The sequence below is a fragment of the Idiotropiscis lumnitzeri genome, chromosome 17 (assembly GCF_059441095.1).
Source record: "Idiotropiscis lumnitzeri isolate Australia: NSW breed Sydney's pygmy pipehorse chromosome 17, RoL_Ilum_1.0, whole genome shotgun sequence".
Lineage (NCBI taxonomy): Eukaryota > Metazoa > Chordata > Actinopteri > Syngnathiformes > Syngnathidae > Idiotropiscis > Idiotropiscis lumnitzeri.
This window is the reverse complement of record NC_142407.1, coordinates 14,679,015-14,692,140: the sequence shown is the minus strand read 5'-3', so window position 1 is coordinate 14,692,140 and position 13,126 is coordinate 14,679,015. Positions and strand designations below refer to the sequence as shown.

At 40.5% G+C, this 13,126-nt stretch overlaps 4 protein-coding genes across 4 annotated transcripts; all 4 read right to left on the bottom strand.

Moving 5' to 3' along the window:
• Positions 1-141: 141 nt before the first annotated feature.
• On the bottom strand, positions 142-3,684 carry ccdc15 (coiled-coil domain containing 15). The gene is made up of 10 exons (XM_088279843.1): positions 3,275-3,684; positions 2,980-3,117; positions 2,818-2,880; positions 2,552-2,668; positions 2,350-2,469; positions 1,758-1,850; positions 1,575-1,675; positions 1,058-1,255; positions 381-529; positions 142-313 (listed from the first exon to the last, which is right to left on the bottom strand). The coding sequence occupies exons 1-10, from the start codon at positions 3,437-3,439 to the stop codon at positions 264-266; spliced, it is 1,194 nt and encodes a 397-aa protein (XP_088135969.1). The 5' UTR covers positions 3,440-3,684; the 3' UTR covers positions 142-263.
• Positions 3,685-3,767: 83 nt separating this feature from the next.
• Positions 3,768-6,151, bottom strand: psmg1 (proteasome (prosome, macropain) assembly chaperone 1). Its single transcript, XM_088279925.1, has 7 exons — positions 5,939-6,151; positions 5,140-5,243; positions 4,929-5,065; positions 4,782-4,844; positions 4,290-4,488; positions 4,066-4,196; positions 3,768-3,905 (listed from the first exon to the last, which is right to left on the bottom strand). Exons 1-7 carry the CDS (start codon positions 6,058-6,060, stop codon positions 3,828-3,830), a joined length of 834 nt encoding a protein of 277 aa, XP_088136051.1. The 5' UTR covers positions 6,061-6,151; the 3' UTR covers positions 3,768-3,827.
• Positions 6,152-6,476: 325 nt separating this feature from the next.
• On the bottom strand, positions 6,477-8,458 carry nhp2 (NHP2 ribonucleoprotein homolog (yeast)). The gene is made up of 4 exons (XM_088279043.1): positions 8,143-8,458; positions 7,888-7,957; positions 6,916-7,021; positions 6,477-6,816 (listed from the first exon to the last, which is right to left on the bottom strand). The coding sequence occupies exons 1-4, from the start codon at positions 8,309-8,311 to the stop codon at positions 6,691-6,693; spliced, it is 471 nt and encodes a 156-aa protein (XP_088135169.1). The 5' UTR covers positions 8,312-8,458; the 3' UTR covers positions 6,477-6,690.
• Positions 8,459-8,612: 154 nt separating this feature from the next.
• Positions 8,613-13,049, bottom strand: LOC148320465 (hepatitis A virus cellular receptor 2 homolog). Its single transcript, XM_088279041.1, has 7 exons — positions 12,276-13,049; positions 11,466-11,804; positions 10,646-10,711; positions 10,342-10,409; positions 9,995-10,079; positions 9,831-9,858; positions 8,613-9,185 (listed from the first exon to the last, which is right to left on the bottom strand). The coding sequence occupies exons 1-7, from the start codon at positions 12,319-12,321 to the stop codon at positions 9,053-9,055; spliced, it is 765 nt and encodes a 254-aa protein (XP_088135167.1). The 5' UTR covers positions 12,322-13,049; the 3' UTR covers positions 8,613-9,052.
• Positions 13,050-13,126: the final 77 nt, after the last annotated feature.

Sequence of the window (13,126 nt, the reverse complement as noted above, 5' to 3'; positions counted from 1 at the left end):
GCTGCCGAGATTTTACTTAAGCAATGCATACGACTATAACAGCAACTTCTAAGGAATATTCCATCAAGAGAAACAATAAGACATTCTAAATAGCATGTAAACAGTCTTTAAAATTTACACACACACACCCATACACTATTAAAATCTAAAATCACAACAGTCAATGCACTGTTTAAACCTTAAAACCAAAAGTTAGCCCAGCCCTAGTTTGGATTTATTCATCTTGTTCCTTTGATTCTTGGTCAGCAGCTCTTGAGCAGTTTTCACTTTAAATCCAAACTCGATACGGCTGCATGTAATGCCTGCGCATACTCTGCCAAGAGACAAATGTCGCCGTTAGCAAGGTTTTACTTTATCACAAATTCTGCGCTCACAAGTACCTTTGGGATTGTTGTGGAAAACGCAGTTGTTGGCGCAAGTGTCGGGGTGCGATTCCCAGAAGGAGGACGCACAGCAGCACAGCGGCGGCAGGTCCAACTTCTTGTTGGCTATTCGGTCCCTGACCTGGGCTCTCAGAGCGTCAATGTACCTGTACACAAATCAAGGGAGATTACGCTCCGGCAACATTGGAAGTTTATGTATGGCTGATTAACCTCAAATAAAATCCTCATGTTTTAGTAGGCTTTTCCAGGCATTCTCCTTAGGACAGATATAACTACAAATATTGGCTCTTCTAGAAAAAAATTCCCCCCCCAGATCTTTTTTTTAACACAACAAATGACATTCAAACACCCACCTCCGCATAGAAAAAAAAAAGACTTGGCAATTTTTCACTCTCTGTTGTAAAGGTTTAAACAAACAAAAATAGAAACTGTCAAATGTTCTGTCTCTATTTAATATCTTTACTGTTGTAAGCATTAAAGGTTGAATAAAAATAAAGCCTCACATAGTCAGAAATTTATTGTGCCAAATATCGAAATCAGCCTAAAAAAATCCCTATCTGTCAGGACCACATTTTTTGTGGCATGAACACTTTCGAACACACAAAATGTTTAAAAAAAGAAAGCCTCCTAGAACAGCTGAGCTTTGTTGAGCCGTCCGGAGTCCTCGTCACGACCTGCTCGCCACGATCCCTTTCTCGGTCTCCCGTCTCCTCCTCTCCAGGCCAGCCGTTCTCTCCTCCTCCTCCAGCTTGAGGCGCTCCAGGACGAGCATCTCTCGCTCCTCCAGACGCTGGCGGACGTGCGTGAGCTGCCGCGTGCGCTCCAGCTGCTGCTCCTCCTCCAAGCGAGCTTTTTCCTTGTTCGCTTTGATCCTTCGGAGTTGGAGTGCAAAAAGTTAAATAAAAAAAAAAAAAAGTGGACGCTTACGGTAAAACTCACAAAAGAAAGATAATTAATGACACTTAACTTAACTTTGGCTGACGAAACACTGCTAGCTTAATGCTAAGAAACAATGTAAAATGCCATAGACAAGCTAACAAAACTAGCAGCGATGTTCAAGTCATGAAATCTTGTAACAATTTAAAATTGGAGTAGGGATTGACATCCTTTTTTTTTTTCAAAGCTGATACAGATTATGAGTATCCAAGTAAGACGATAAGCAAACGTGTCACATTGCGTTTCAGTCGTCACCTCGCCGTCTTCTTCAGGTGCTTCCTGTGCTGGTTGTTCTCTTTCACGCGCTGCCGCTCCACACTCATAAAGTGGCGGCGGTGCATCAGGAACTCCGACCGCTGCATTCAAAAAAAGACATTTGTCATATTTTAGTGTTTTTTTTTTTTTTAATTATGTAGATGACTTGCTATGTTGCGATACCTGTCTTCTTATCTCCTCCTGGTCTTGTATCGGCCACAAAACCGTGGGGATTCTCTGGTCGGACGTTGACGCGTCCCACCCATGTGCACTTGTCTGAAACATGTAAACATGAGATTTAGAACCGGGAATGTGACAGGCAGTTTTAGTTAACCGAGCTCTTATTTTTACCAAATTGCCGCCTTAACACTTTTGAATTGCTTATATCAGGCTGCTTTGAAAACAATCCATGGGAACCGTTCCGGTACGGGAACTACAAGCATCAAAAACTAGAAGCTCTCAAGAAACTTTAGGTGGCAATGCGACTTAAGGCTTTGTGCAGAGAACTACACAAACAAATAAATGTCTATAATTGGAACTTCCTTAAAAATGTGGGTGGAAATAAAAGGGGATCAACGCCACAATGCCTCGTTGCCTGATAGGAATTATTAAAAAAAAAAAAAAAAAAGTGAAGTTAAAAGGTTATTTTTAATGTCGTCAGTCTGGAGATAAAGAGGAACTAAATGAGTCAAGAAGACGACATTTTTTCTTGTCATGTGATTACAGGCGAACATATTCATATTTAAAGTTGAGGCTTTACTGTGGTTGGACACACCAAAACTGATCTGGCACTGCTAGCTGGTTGTCTAAACAGGTCGCTTCTGTATTCATCTTCCTCTTCATCATCTTCAACATCCTCCTCCTCTTCCTCCCTCAGTACATCGCATTCCGTCATCTATTGAGCACAATTTCATACCTCACATGATGAGCACTTAAAAGGAAGACTTGGAAATCTGGTGGGAACACGTAAGGCTCACATGTCTGGTGAGAGAGATCTTCCAGTTGTCCGCGCAAGGCTCTGAAGTCTCGTCGGCGGACTGGCTGGTCTGGCATGCCGCCAGTTTGAGTCGGACCAGCCTGGTGCTGTCGCGGTGCTGAAAAAAACAAGCACCAAAAAAAAAAAAAAATGTCAGTAAATCTTGTGAAATTGTTTTGTTTTTTCTTTCGACATGATGTTATTTCCGCATTCCCCTGTTAACGGAACCTTGCAAGTTTTAGAAGATGCTAAACCCTCTTGTTGTACCTCATTTATGTTTGTCTTCCCTGGAACACGATGTTGTTTCAGGATTCCCCTGTGAACAGATCCCTGCACAAAGTTTTGGAAGATGCTTTTAGTACTGAAGGTGTCCAGACTCCTCATTTACTTGCAGTCCAAAAAAAGGTAACAGACAATCCAGACGTTTACCGCTGGGTGTGCTTGCTGAAGCATCCTCTTGCTGATTACAGCCACACGATGGCGCACTTGCGCTTGAAATCGTCTGAGGCTTTCTTCATTCTCCCTCCGCTTCTCCGCCTGGAGCTCGTCAGTGTAAGAAGCCAAGTCCTAGAGAAAAAACAAAAACAAACAACGGTTATTTGGCTGTATCTGTGGTGTTTGAACACGTTCTGATTCATAAAACGAAAGAAAACTAATAAGCAAAAATGAAAAAGTGTGATTAGTAACGGCTGTTTTCGACAACAAGCAAGCTCCAGGCACTCACGCATGGATGCTCCTCGAATTCTTGGCCGTCTTCCACCCAGGCTCCAACAGCCACGACCGCCTGGTTCCTCTCGGCTAACACCTTGCTGGCCCGGTGCTCTTTTCCCCGCTTGTTGGGTACTTTCTCCCGGATCTTTTTCGCCGTCGTCGCCCGGTTACTGAGCATGGTTGCTAAGAAGTCGTTAACGCTCGATCGGGGAAACTTACAAGTTATTCAATTTAACAAATTTCAGGGAGTTGGTTTAATGTTGTGTTGAAATCGCTTAGTTCGTCAGGGTGAAAAATAAAACGGTAAAGTTACATTTAATTGTGTCAAAGCGACGTTCGGTTCGAGAGATTTGAGTTTCGCTCGCTCATCTTTTTACTTGCCAACCCTGCTGACGGCTTAGTGCTGCCCCCTAACGCACTGGAGTTGCAATACACCACTTACATGAGAAATCAGTTCCAGGTCACATATCGCTTTATGACAGCGAATAACGTCACACACTTCCAAGTTTTGTTCATGTTTTTTTATTATCTAAAAATAGGACAATATTTTTTCCACATAAAACGTTTCAGATGTAAAGATTACTCTGAGGGTCTCTGGTTCTGACAATCTTGCGCAGGGCATCTGAGCTCGGACAAGGATGCAACTGAGGTGAGGAAAAAGAGGAACAGAAGATTAACATTTTACTACTATCTAATTCACGCAAACTGTGAGCCCATTTCAACACTGTTGCTGACCAAAACGGCAGCACCGAAGTTCATTGTCTCTGATCAGTTCAATTGTGGAGATCTAAAAGCGCAAATAACCTTGATGGACTGTCCAAGCTTGGCGAGCGCCGGTTTGTAGGTCTCCATGGTGACTGAGTCAGCGCCGATGACATCACTAAAGCACTGGTAGACGACAGCGGAGAGGCGGTGGACCTGGCAGTGGTTCAACACTGAATAGAACCAGTAGCACATATTGTAAAGAAATTATTTCCAACCACTGGGCTACATGAAAGCATCACGTTGAGGTTGTGCGATGGTAAAACCTGCAGCTGGAAGTCCAGTGAGTATGTTCGGCTGCTCCAAGACCGGGCACACAGGCTGACCGCTGAAGGCGGCGGTGTGGAGGGAGCGCAGAAAGGGTGCCGAGCTGCCGCAGAGATAGTCGCCGCTCTTGTAATCGGCGACGGGGCTGTCCGACAGAACTGTCACATGCAGGTCTCTGTGCTGCAGGCAGTCCAAGACCTTTAAGCAGTCAGATGCCGCATACAAAAAAATAAATAAATAAATCATGGCAGACAATGAGGTGAGCTCAAGTAGCCATTCCCACACAAAACTGATGTCCAGACATGCTGGCTGTCACCTTGAATAAAAATTCTTGAAGGTGAGAGGCGACTCATTAAAAAAAAATGTTAAGTTTAACACAGAGGTTTAACACAATACCTTCGCAATTTTCAACAATTATCTTGAAACATTTAAAAAAAATCTCTGGATTCACTTTACGGGGTCTTTAACAGCTAAAAATAAATAAAAAATACCTTTTCTGTCCACTGGAACTGCTGATCTTCAGCAACGTAGCACGTCAACTGGCAGATTAGAACCTGCAGAAGGATAAAGACAAACATTGTTATCGCTATTATTGTCACGACTGACATGGTCAAACTAAAAAATTTTTTTTAACTCACTGACGGCTCCTCCCTGTGTCGGTAGAAGACGCACGGCGACTGCTCGCCACTTGCTGCCCGACTCCTCTCATTCCACACAGAAGCGTGTCCGACAGTGTCCCACTTTTCCGAGGCGAGAACGTACACTGAAAGAAACCCTGGCAGAGACCGCACGTCAGCATTGAAGTCCACATTTGTTCTTGTTCGTGTTGCTTGTGCTGAGTGTGCTCACTGGAAGCGTTGTGTCCCACAGCGAGGATTAAATGCGAGCATGTCAGCTTGTCTCCAGACTCCAGGGCATCACACACTTCAGGACTCCAATGGAGACGAACCTCCCTGATGAAAAGAAAGAAAAAAGTACAAATATGTCAAAACTCAACATTAGGTTCAGGCGTACAATTTTAAAAGTCACAGAATTGAATTTAATTATGGAATATTCTTAGAATCGATTATTCTACTGGGCCTGCTCTGGTGAGTGACGTGGGTGACAGTGAATCAAGTTTGTATTTAGAGTTGGTTGTTGGCAGCTGTTTCAATGCGAACTGTTAGCCATTATGTGTACTGTTTTTTTGCAAATGACTCAGGAGATAGGCGGCCTTGAGTTCCAGGGTGAAAAAGACAGTTTCAAGCAGCAGCATAAGCACTGGTCACTGTCAAAGGCTAAGCAGAGCTGCAGTGTCAGCCAAGATTAACTTGGACGAACCACAAAACTTCATTGTAATTTGACAGTTTGATGACGAAACTGCCTCCACAAGTAAGTTTTAAGGTTTGTATGATGCACAGACTGACGTTAGCTTGTCAAGGGCTGCATCACTAGGTTGCTCGCTAAATTGTGTTATAATTATTGATTCTTCGGGTATTTTGACAAAAGATGTGACATATATGCTATCGAGATATCTGGGAAGGGTTTGAAATTGGTGAAAGGAAAGTGCCCAAAATGTCTGCTTGTCCGTTAAAAGTAGCATGGATTTCTGCTTAATCATATCAGCATCCTCGTCGGCGCCTGTCAGGTTAGCTAGCCTCATTTTTACCTCTTTTTCTCGAGTTCTTCGCGGATTTGGGCGTCTTCTTCATCCTCGTCGAGCTCCTCTTCGTCATCGTCTTCCACAGCCCGGGAGTAAACGGAAAGAATCTCACCGAAAAACGTGGCCATTATCGAGCGAAAGTTTGAGTTAAAGAAGAAAAAAAATATTGTATTGATTTAGCAGGAGAGTGACGCCGGACAGAAAGTACTTCCGGGTTACTTCCGCAAGTGGCAGTCTTTTCAAAATAAGACGGCTTATTAGCCCGTAGAAATACATTTCCCAAATTTTATCTAATTATCTATTCTATTTGAATTTTCTGTTAGGATTTGGTTTAATGGGGTGTAATAATTGTAGTTTAATTATAGTTTTATTTAAATTCTTACCTATTTCGAGTCTTACCTTCTCGTTTCTAATATTTATAAATACCCGCACAGTAATTGTTGAATAGGGAATAAGTGAATGATTACAAACGCAGTCCATGTTCGGAATCATTCCATATATACATAACATATATAAAATTAATACAAATCACAACTCCAACTACTTATCTTTATGTACAATATGCATTTTTAATAAATGTAAAACAAAACAAGTTTGAAAGGCTTAAAAAAAAAACAAAAAAAACAGTACACCAATTAATTTTTTCAAGAATGTCAAACATAAGCATAAGTAGTAAATAAAAAGGATCTGCTCTCGAGATGTAAAATTAAATGTCCTGCAAAGTGTCATTGTCTGTTGGATGGATTGCGTGCATGGGCTCATAGCAGTTTGGGCATGTTGGTCACCTCCTCAAGACACTCGTCGTACGCCTCTTGATAATCTTTGTGAGGTTTGATCATGATCACACAGGTGGGCCTCTTGGAGCCCGCGGACGCGCCTAAATCCTACAGGAACAGCGACAGATTAGACATGAAGCCTCTTGACTGGATGGAGGACGCTTGAATGAAAGAAGACTCCGCATACAATTGTGAGGAGCGACTCACCACTTTGGACGGGATGTACGCATAAGGCATGTTTTTGTCCTCGCACATGACCGGCAGGTGGCAGTAGACATCGATGGGAAACGTGTCGCCGGCTAACAACACAATGCTGCACACAAGACAAAATAATGAGAAAAATCCAGAGATTTTTGAAAATGACACTTTTGCACATTTTAAGCAAAGTGAATGGTTATAGTGGTACCTCAACTTAAGAGTGATTTTTTTTAAAAGGATTTTTCTTTTTTTTTCCAGGGAGAGCGAGTATTTCTTTGAATAAGAGACCACATTTTTGCTTTATATACATCATTCTCAGTTCAAGTTTAAACAGGGAGGATTAAACCTTCCATATTTAACCAAACCACAGTAAACTGGGCGAACTAACCTAGCATAAATGTTGAGGGACCCACAATAATATTTGAAGAGAGACAGCGAAGCAACGCATATTAAACAATATAACATCGCTAGAAGGTTTTTAGTCTTCATCTGCAAAAAAAATCCCAAGTACTATTACTGCAGCTTAGTTGTGAAACTCTTCTTCCTGTATTGTGTGCGTTAGTATTATACTGCCCCTGGTGGCCAAGGGATGCCCAACCAGAAGGAGCAGCACAATATGAACATTGGCACACGAAAACATGATAAACAAACCTTTTGAAGTCTTTATATTATGTTTAATTATATTTATGTATGCTTTTAATAAATGGCTATGTGGCTATGTAAAGCCCTTTGAGACTGTCTGTGATTAAGGGCTATACAAATAAAATTGACTTGACTTTTAATAAAGTACAATGCAATACCGGCACACATATGACAAATCAGCTGTTGTGGCTTGGTGATGCTTTTTTTTTTTTTTTAATTATCATTATTTAAAAATGTGGTGCTTTTATGACAGGGGCTGCAACATAGATTTGAGATTAGATCAATTGGAAGGGAAATTAAAAAACCAAGGCACAATTGACGAGGGTAATAATGACTCACCCGTTCTCCCCCTTTCCAATGAACTTCTGAACTTCTTTCACTCCTCTGCGGATGTTCTTCAATTTGGACGCTGAAGAGAGAGATACCATTTTAAAACATGTATTTGGCGATTTTAAACAAAAGAGACACCACTTAACTGCAAAGTCACGCTAAAACGCATAATTTAAGACAACGTTGCTGGATTTAAAGCTGGGGAAGGAGAGTCGAACTAGTCATAAAATAAGAAATATTGCTGGTTAAAATGGTAAACTTTACCCTTTTTGACGCATTTGTAGAGTTTCTTGCTGAGCTTTCTGCTGGCTAGCGGATGCGCAATAGCGTTCACGTTGGCGACCAACTCTTGGAAACTCTTCTCGTGACCACCAGCCGTCGGGGTTTCCTCGTCGGCGGCCGCCTCCACCTTCTCTTTCTTCACTTTCGTCATGTCTGATCTCCAAAATCAATAAGCGACTGTTTTTATTTTGCTAATTACACCAGTCTTTAGCTATGCTAACAGTGCGGAAAACGGTTACAACACGTGTGGGCTTGGGCTTCTTCTTCTGAATTGGGGATGGACGCAGAGTACCACAGCGCCCCAACTGGATCGGAAAGTAACAACAACAAGAACAACAACAACGCATTAAAAAGTTACCCTAGTCTTAAAAATTGGTTTCGGTAATAAAATAAAATAAAATAAAATAAAATTCATTTCAAGTTATAAGGTGCAATAGCACTATTATATATATTTTTTATGCAGATACATTTTTAATGGGTTCACACTGTAATGCATTCAATATGCGAAAGGAGGGCAACAGTCAACGATACTGTTTACAGCGTTTTCGTGAACATTGAGCACAATGCGCACTCTCACGCAGGAGCTGCGGTCGAGTACAGCTCACCACCAATCACTTCCATGCAAACTCACATGTCACATGCTGCTCCGGCAGACCCCGCCTCTTAAAGGCACTGCATGTACACAAACGCAACGATGTGTACAATATAAAATATGATCATAGATTTTATGCTTTAAATACATTTACACTCGGTTTCAAAAGTATGTTTTGACATGTTTAAATGTGTGTGGGGGTGGTTAAAAAAACCCAGCTCATTTTTAAATAATGAAGTAAATGGAATATTTTGATGAAGGCTGTCAGTTGAGCGAGACAAATCGGAGGTGATGCGAGCGTCAGGGTAAATAGTCGTATTCGTCCGTGTCCATCTGGTAGATGTTGTCGACGGCCGCAGATTGGTGGTGGAGGTGCAGAGATGACGACGTGGAGCTGAAGTGCATCGAAGGGACGGAAGGAAGCTGCTGATGACTGCAACACACATTCAGCACTGAATCAATGAGTTGATTCGATGACCAAGTTGAAGACAGTTGCTGTTTTTCGATTTACAAAATGTGTAGAAGAAAGGTTGTGCCGTTGGGCAAATTTTACCCAAAAATTATATTGTTTGCCTGATAGCGTCGTTGCTTGAACGTGCTCAAAAAACAAGATAAAGGTTAATTGACATTGACATTTTGAGAGAATTGTTACCACTAGATTAAAGACTTAATATTACAAGTCTAAATTTGCATATTTCCAGGTTAAAAATGTTTATATTTTTAGTCTTGGTTTGTAGCAGAATACATGTGCTTTTTTTTTTTAAAGATTAAAATCATGATGTTAGGAAAGTGGTATATTTCTAAGAAAAAAAGTATTTTAGGATTAAATTCCTAGTTTAAATTATATATTTAAAAACAATTTGTAAATATATAGCCATATTTTTTATGACAAACATGTCGCTAATTGTTAGTCTAATAGCATCGTGGCCAAAGTCATATTTGAATGTTTTCGGAAAAGAAGGAAAACACAAAATTTCCGCGCATCTTCACGTTGTATTGATTCGGTAAGTGATTTAAAAAAAAAAATTGTAATTTTGTGATAATAAAGTTTTATATTTTCAAGATTTTTCACACTCACATTTTGGTCAGGCGCCGCCGTCTTCTACCTGCAGAGACAAAAAAAAAAAAAAAGGAAGTCATAAAGCTGCCAAGACAAACAAAGACGGACGGGCACACAAAACTTCTTCTTCTTCTTGTCAGAATGGAAGAAGTGTCGACCTGACGGCGGCCCGGGAAACCTACCCATGATTCCGATGATGACAGCGCCAAAGAGGATCAGCCCAAAGAGGACGGCCATCGCGATCGTTGACCCTGGGATGTCCCGCTTCTGTAAATAAAGACAACATCCACATGCACCATGAGGATCACGCCCTTGATTTTACATCCAATCCAAAATGTAAGCAGAGCTGCAATGTTGGACGCACGTATTAGGTCACAACGTTTGCTTCACAACGCAAAGTCAATATTTTAAATTGTGCACAAATGTTTACGATACGACTCCTTGAAATGGTTTGCGGTGTTCCTCAAGGCTCCTTTCGAGATACGTACATATTTGTGTGGACAGTGTGGTGCATACATGAATGCCTGACCTCGATTTTGGTTTTGATGTCGATTGAGGAGGAGGAAGTTTGGAGGCCTTCCGAGGAGGTCATCTGAGCTGCAAATGAGGATGTGAAAGTGAACCGTTTTAGCACAGCTGGGTCAGCTTTACATATTTAGCTGTGCATACAAATAGGACATTTTCATGCGCCTGTTCTCATTTGCTGTTTGTAGCCATCATTAGAAAAGACTCAACAAAAATCCAGAGCAGATTTTAATGAAAGCTTATTCAGACCAAACGGCGTCTGAGAATAAATCAATAAATAAAGCTGCAATTTCATGTGTTTGTCGCACCTGCTGTACTGACGGTGGCGGTGCTCTCTGGAGATGTGTCAGTCTTAAAAGTTGTGCTTTGAAGGGCTGAAACACAAACAAATCTTGATGTAAAGAGTTTAATAAATGTTGTAAGAGCCTAAATGAACAGAATTTGGAAAGTTTTATGTTACTGTAATGATTACTACAGCAGTATGGAAAAGGGCTTTCACCGATATTATTTTTATCCATGACATTTGTCCATTTACAGTTTCACAAAACTCCATAAAATTAAAACTAGAAAAATAGGCAATTTTTTTTCTTAAAAAAAACAAAACAGAAAATTTGACTTATTCTCGAGAAAAAATACGAAAATAAAGTTATATTTAAATAAAAAATATTTACACTAACAAAAAAATGTGATAAGGATAAGGAAAATAAATGAATTATTATGCATTTATTTTTCCCATATTACTATGATCTTAAAGTCAACGTTTCATGAAGAAATTCATGTTTTAAGGTGAATTAAAAAAACAAAACAACTTTATTCTTGTAATATTATGCATTTTAATCTTGATTCTTACAAAAGTGCGCTAGCCCAATGGTAACACACGATGTCTGTAAAATGGTAAATGGTCTGTCACTTGTGTAGCGCCAACGACGGGCTAACAAAAATAGCATCGACGTTGCAATCGTTTCAAACCTTTCAACGACGAATATTTGAACGCAAGCGGAAGCAAAATGTACAGTACAGACACAGCATATAAAATGACTTATGATCATATATTCTTTATCCTCTGCAAAAAAACGACGAACATTACTGCATGTCAAGTGTTTAAAATAGAAGGAATGTCTTTCTCACCATCCTTAATGATCAGCCGGGTGGAGTGTTTCTTATCATTGAAGAGCCAGGGGACCTGCACCCGGCAGCCGTACTCTCCGGCGTCCTCCTTCTTTGCATCCAGGATGGTCAACGAAACGTTCCCGTCCTCCAATCGGCCCAGAAGCCTGTACCTGCCGCTTTCTTGCGTCACCCTCACACCGTCGGTAGCGGCGATCGGAACATTGCAGCCCAAGAGCGGCAAAGCTCCCCGGCTCCAGCAGACCCAACTAGTTCCGTGTTTGGCGACGTCATACGTGCACGTCAGCGTGACGTTGTCACCTTCGATGCCCACCACGGTCGAGGGCTTGGACTCACAGACTAAAGCAGAAAAAAAAAAAAAAAAGATTAATTTTATGGTGATCACGTCAATTATACTCACATAATCGCTGTTTTCTCAATTCCTTGCAGATTTTCACTCTTTGCTCATTTATCAGTCTCATGACAAAAACACATTTCGCAGGTTATCTGTAACCAATCCGACGCAACAATGCTGACGTCATCGAAGGCCAGTTTGCTGGCCATGTGAGGACGAATCTGAAATCTGATTGGTTAAACCTGGGCGGATTGGACCAATCAAATTCAATAATCACAGGATGCACTGGAAGCAGCGTGGCATAGAGCAAAAAAATGAAAAAATAAAAAATAGAAAATAAAGAGATGGTTGGGAATAAAATTAAACAGTTGATATGAACAGATATTAGAATTTAGGTTTCCGCGTAGGTCAGCGATTCTGATAGTACGTGACAAAGAAGTTTCAGTTATAAAAAAATTGTCATTAAAGCAAGATACCTGTAAGGAGGCAACACAGGAGCACCGTGCTGAAGCGTGTCCTCATCTTTATGCGCAAGTGGCGAGAATCATCTTCATTGTCGTCATCATCCAAGTTCGGCCCCAGATCAAGTTGAGCGTGCAGATGAGAAGTCTTGACGACGTGTGTTGATTTATTCTAAATTGGGAACTTCTACTGAAAATCAGCATGTGCACACATGACTTCATTTCTGCGGCTCAATCGGTTTCCTGTGGAAGCAAAGGACCCTAAGTTTCACTTCCTGACAGACACGCTGCATCAGGCTTTAAAAGAAAGAAGAAAAAAAAGTCCTCTCTGGTGATTAAAAGTAGACATAAAAGGAGGAAAATATTCAGTTCACCATTGATATTAATTGATAATCAATGTATTCATGAATTAAATCATATTTTATTCATATTTAAAGTTGCATCTCAACTAGCGCAAAATAGAAAAAAGGAAACTGAACTAAAAAAAAAAAAAGTGTTTGTCCTCCCTGATGGTTAAAAAAAAAAAAGAGGCCACACTGAACTCAGCCTTTTCCACCCTACTGTTAAAAAAATCTTCTAAAAAAAGAAATGAAAGCTAAACAAACTAAAAACAAAAGACATGTTTTCCTGACTTGTAATATATAAATAAATACAGAAATACATACGTCCACATAAATGAGGAGAGGAGAAAACTAAAACAAACAAACAAACAGACGTGCGCACCTTACTGGTTAAAAAGAAAAAAAAAAACTTAAAAAGGCTTGTCCTCTCTGGTAGTAAATAAAAAAAACTAAAATAAAATAAAAACTCTCAAACAAAAAAGTATTCCTTTCTCTTCCCTACTGCTAAAAATAATTAAAAAAAAA

Coding starts and splice junctions, on each gene's coding strand:
- ccdc15 (XM_088279843.1), bottom strand. CDS start 3,439: ATGCTCAGTAACCGGGCGACGACGGCGAAAAAGATCCGGGAGAAAGTA. Junction 2,470..2,551: donor AGATCTCTCTCACCAGACAT/GTGAGCCTTACG, acceptor TGTGCTCAATAG/ATGACGGAATGCGATGTACT. Junction 530..1,057: donor AAAGGGATCGTGGCGAGCAG/GTCGTGACGAGG, acceptor ATTTGTGTACAG/GTACATTGACGCTCTGAGAG.
- psmg1 (XM_088279925.1), bottom strand. CDS start 6,060: ATGGCCACGTTTTTCGGTGAGATTCTTTCCGTTTACTCCCGGGCTGTG. Junction 4,845..4,928: donor GACACAGGGAGGAGCCGTCA/GTGAGTTAAAAA, acceptor ATCCTTCTGCAG/GTTCTAATCTGCCAGTTGAC. Junction 4,197..4,289: donor CACTGGACTTCCAGCTGCAG/GTTTTACCATCG, acceptor GGTTCTATTCAG/TGTTGAACCACTGCCAGGTC.
- LOC148320465 (XM_088279041.1), bottom strand. CDS start 12,321: ATGAGGACACGCTTCAGCACGGTGCTCCTGTGTTGCCTCCTTACAG. Junction 10,410..10,645: donor CGCCACCGTCAGTACAGCAG/GTGCGACAAACA, acceptor CCTCATTTGCAG/CTCAGATGACCTCCTCGGAA. Junction 9,859..9,994: donor TGTCATCATCGGAATCATGG/GTAGGTTTCCCG, acceptor TTGTCTCTGCAG/GTAGAAGACGGCGGCGCCTG.
- nhp2 (XM_088279043.1), bottom strand. CDS start 8,311: ATGACGAAAGTGAAGAAAGAGAAGGTGGAGGCGGCCGCCGACGAGGAA. Junction 7,958..8,142: donor CTACAAATGCGTCAAAAAGG/GTAAAGTTTACC, acceptor CTCTCTCTTCAG/CGTCCAAATTGAAGAACATC. Junction 6,817..6,915: donor CGTACATCCCGTCCAAAGTG/GTGAGTCGCTCC, acceptor CTGTTCCTGTAG/GATTTAGGCGCGTCCGCGGG.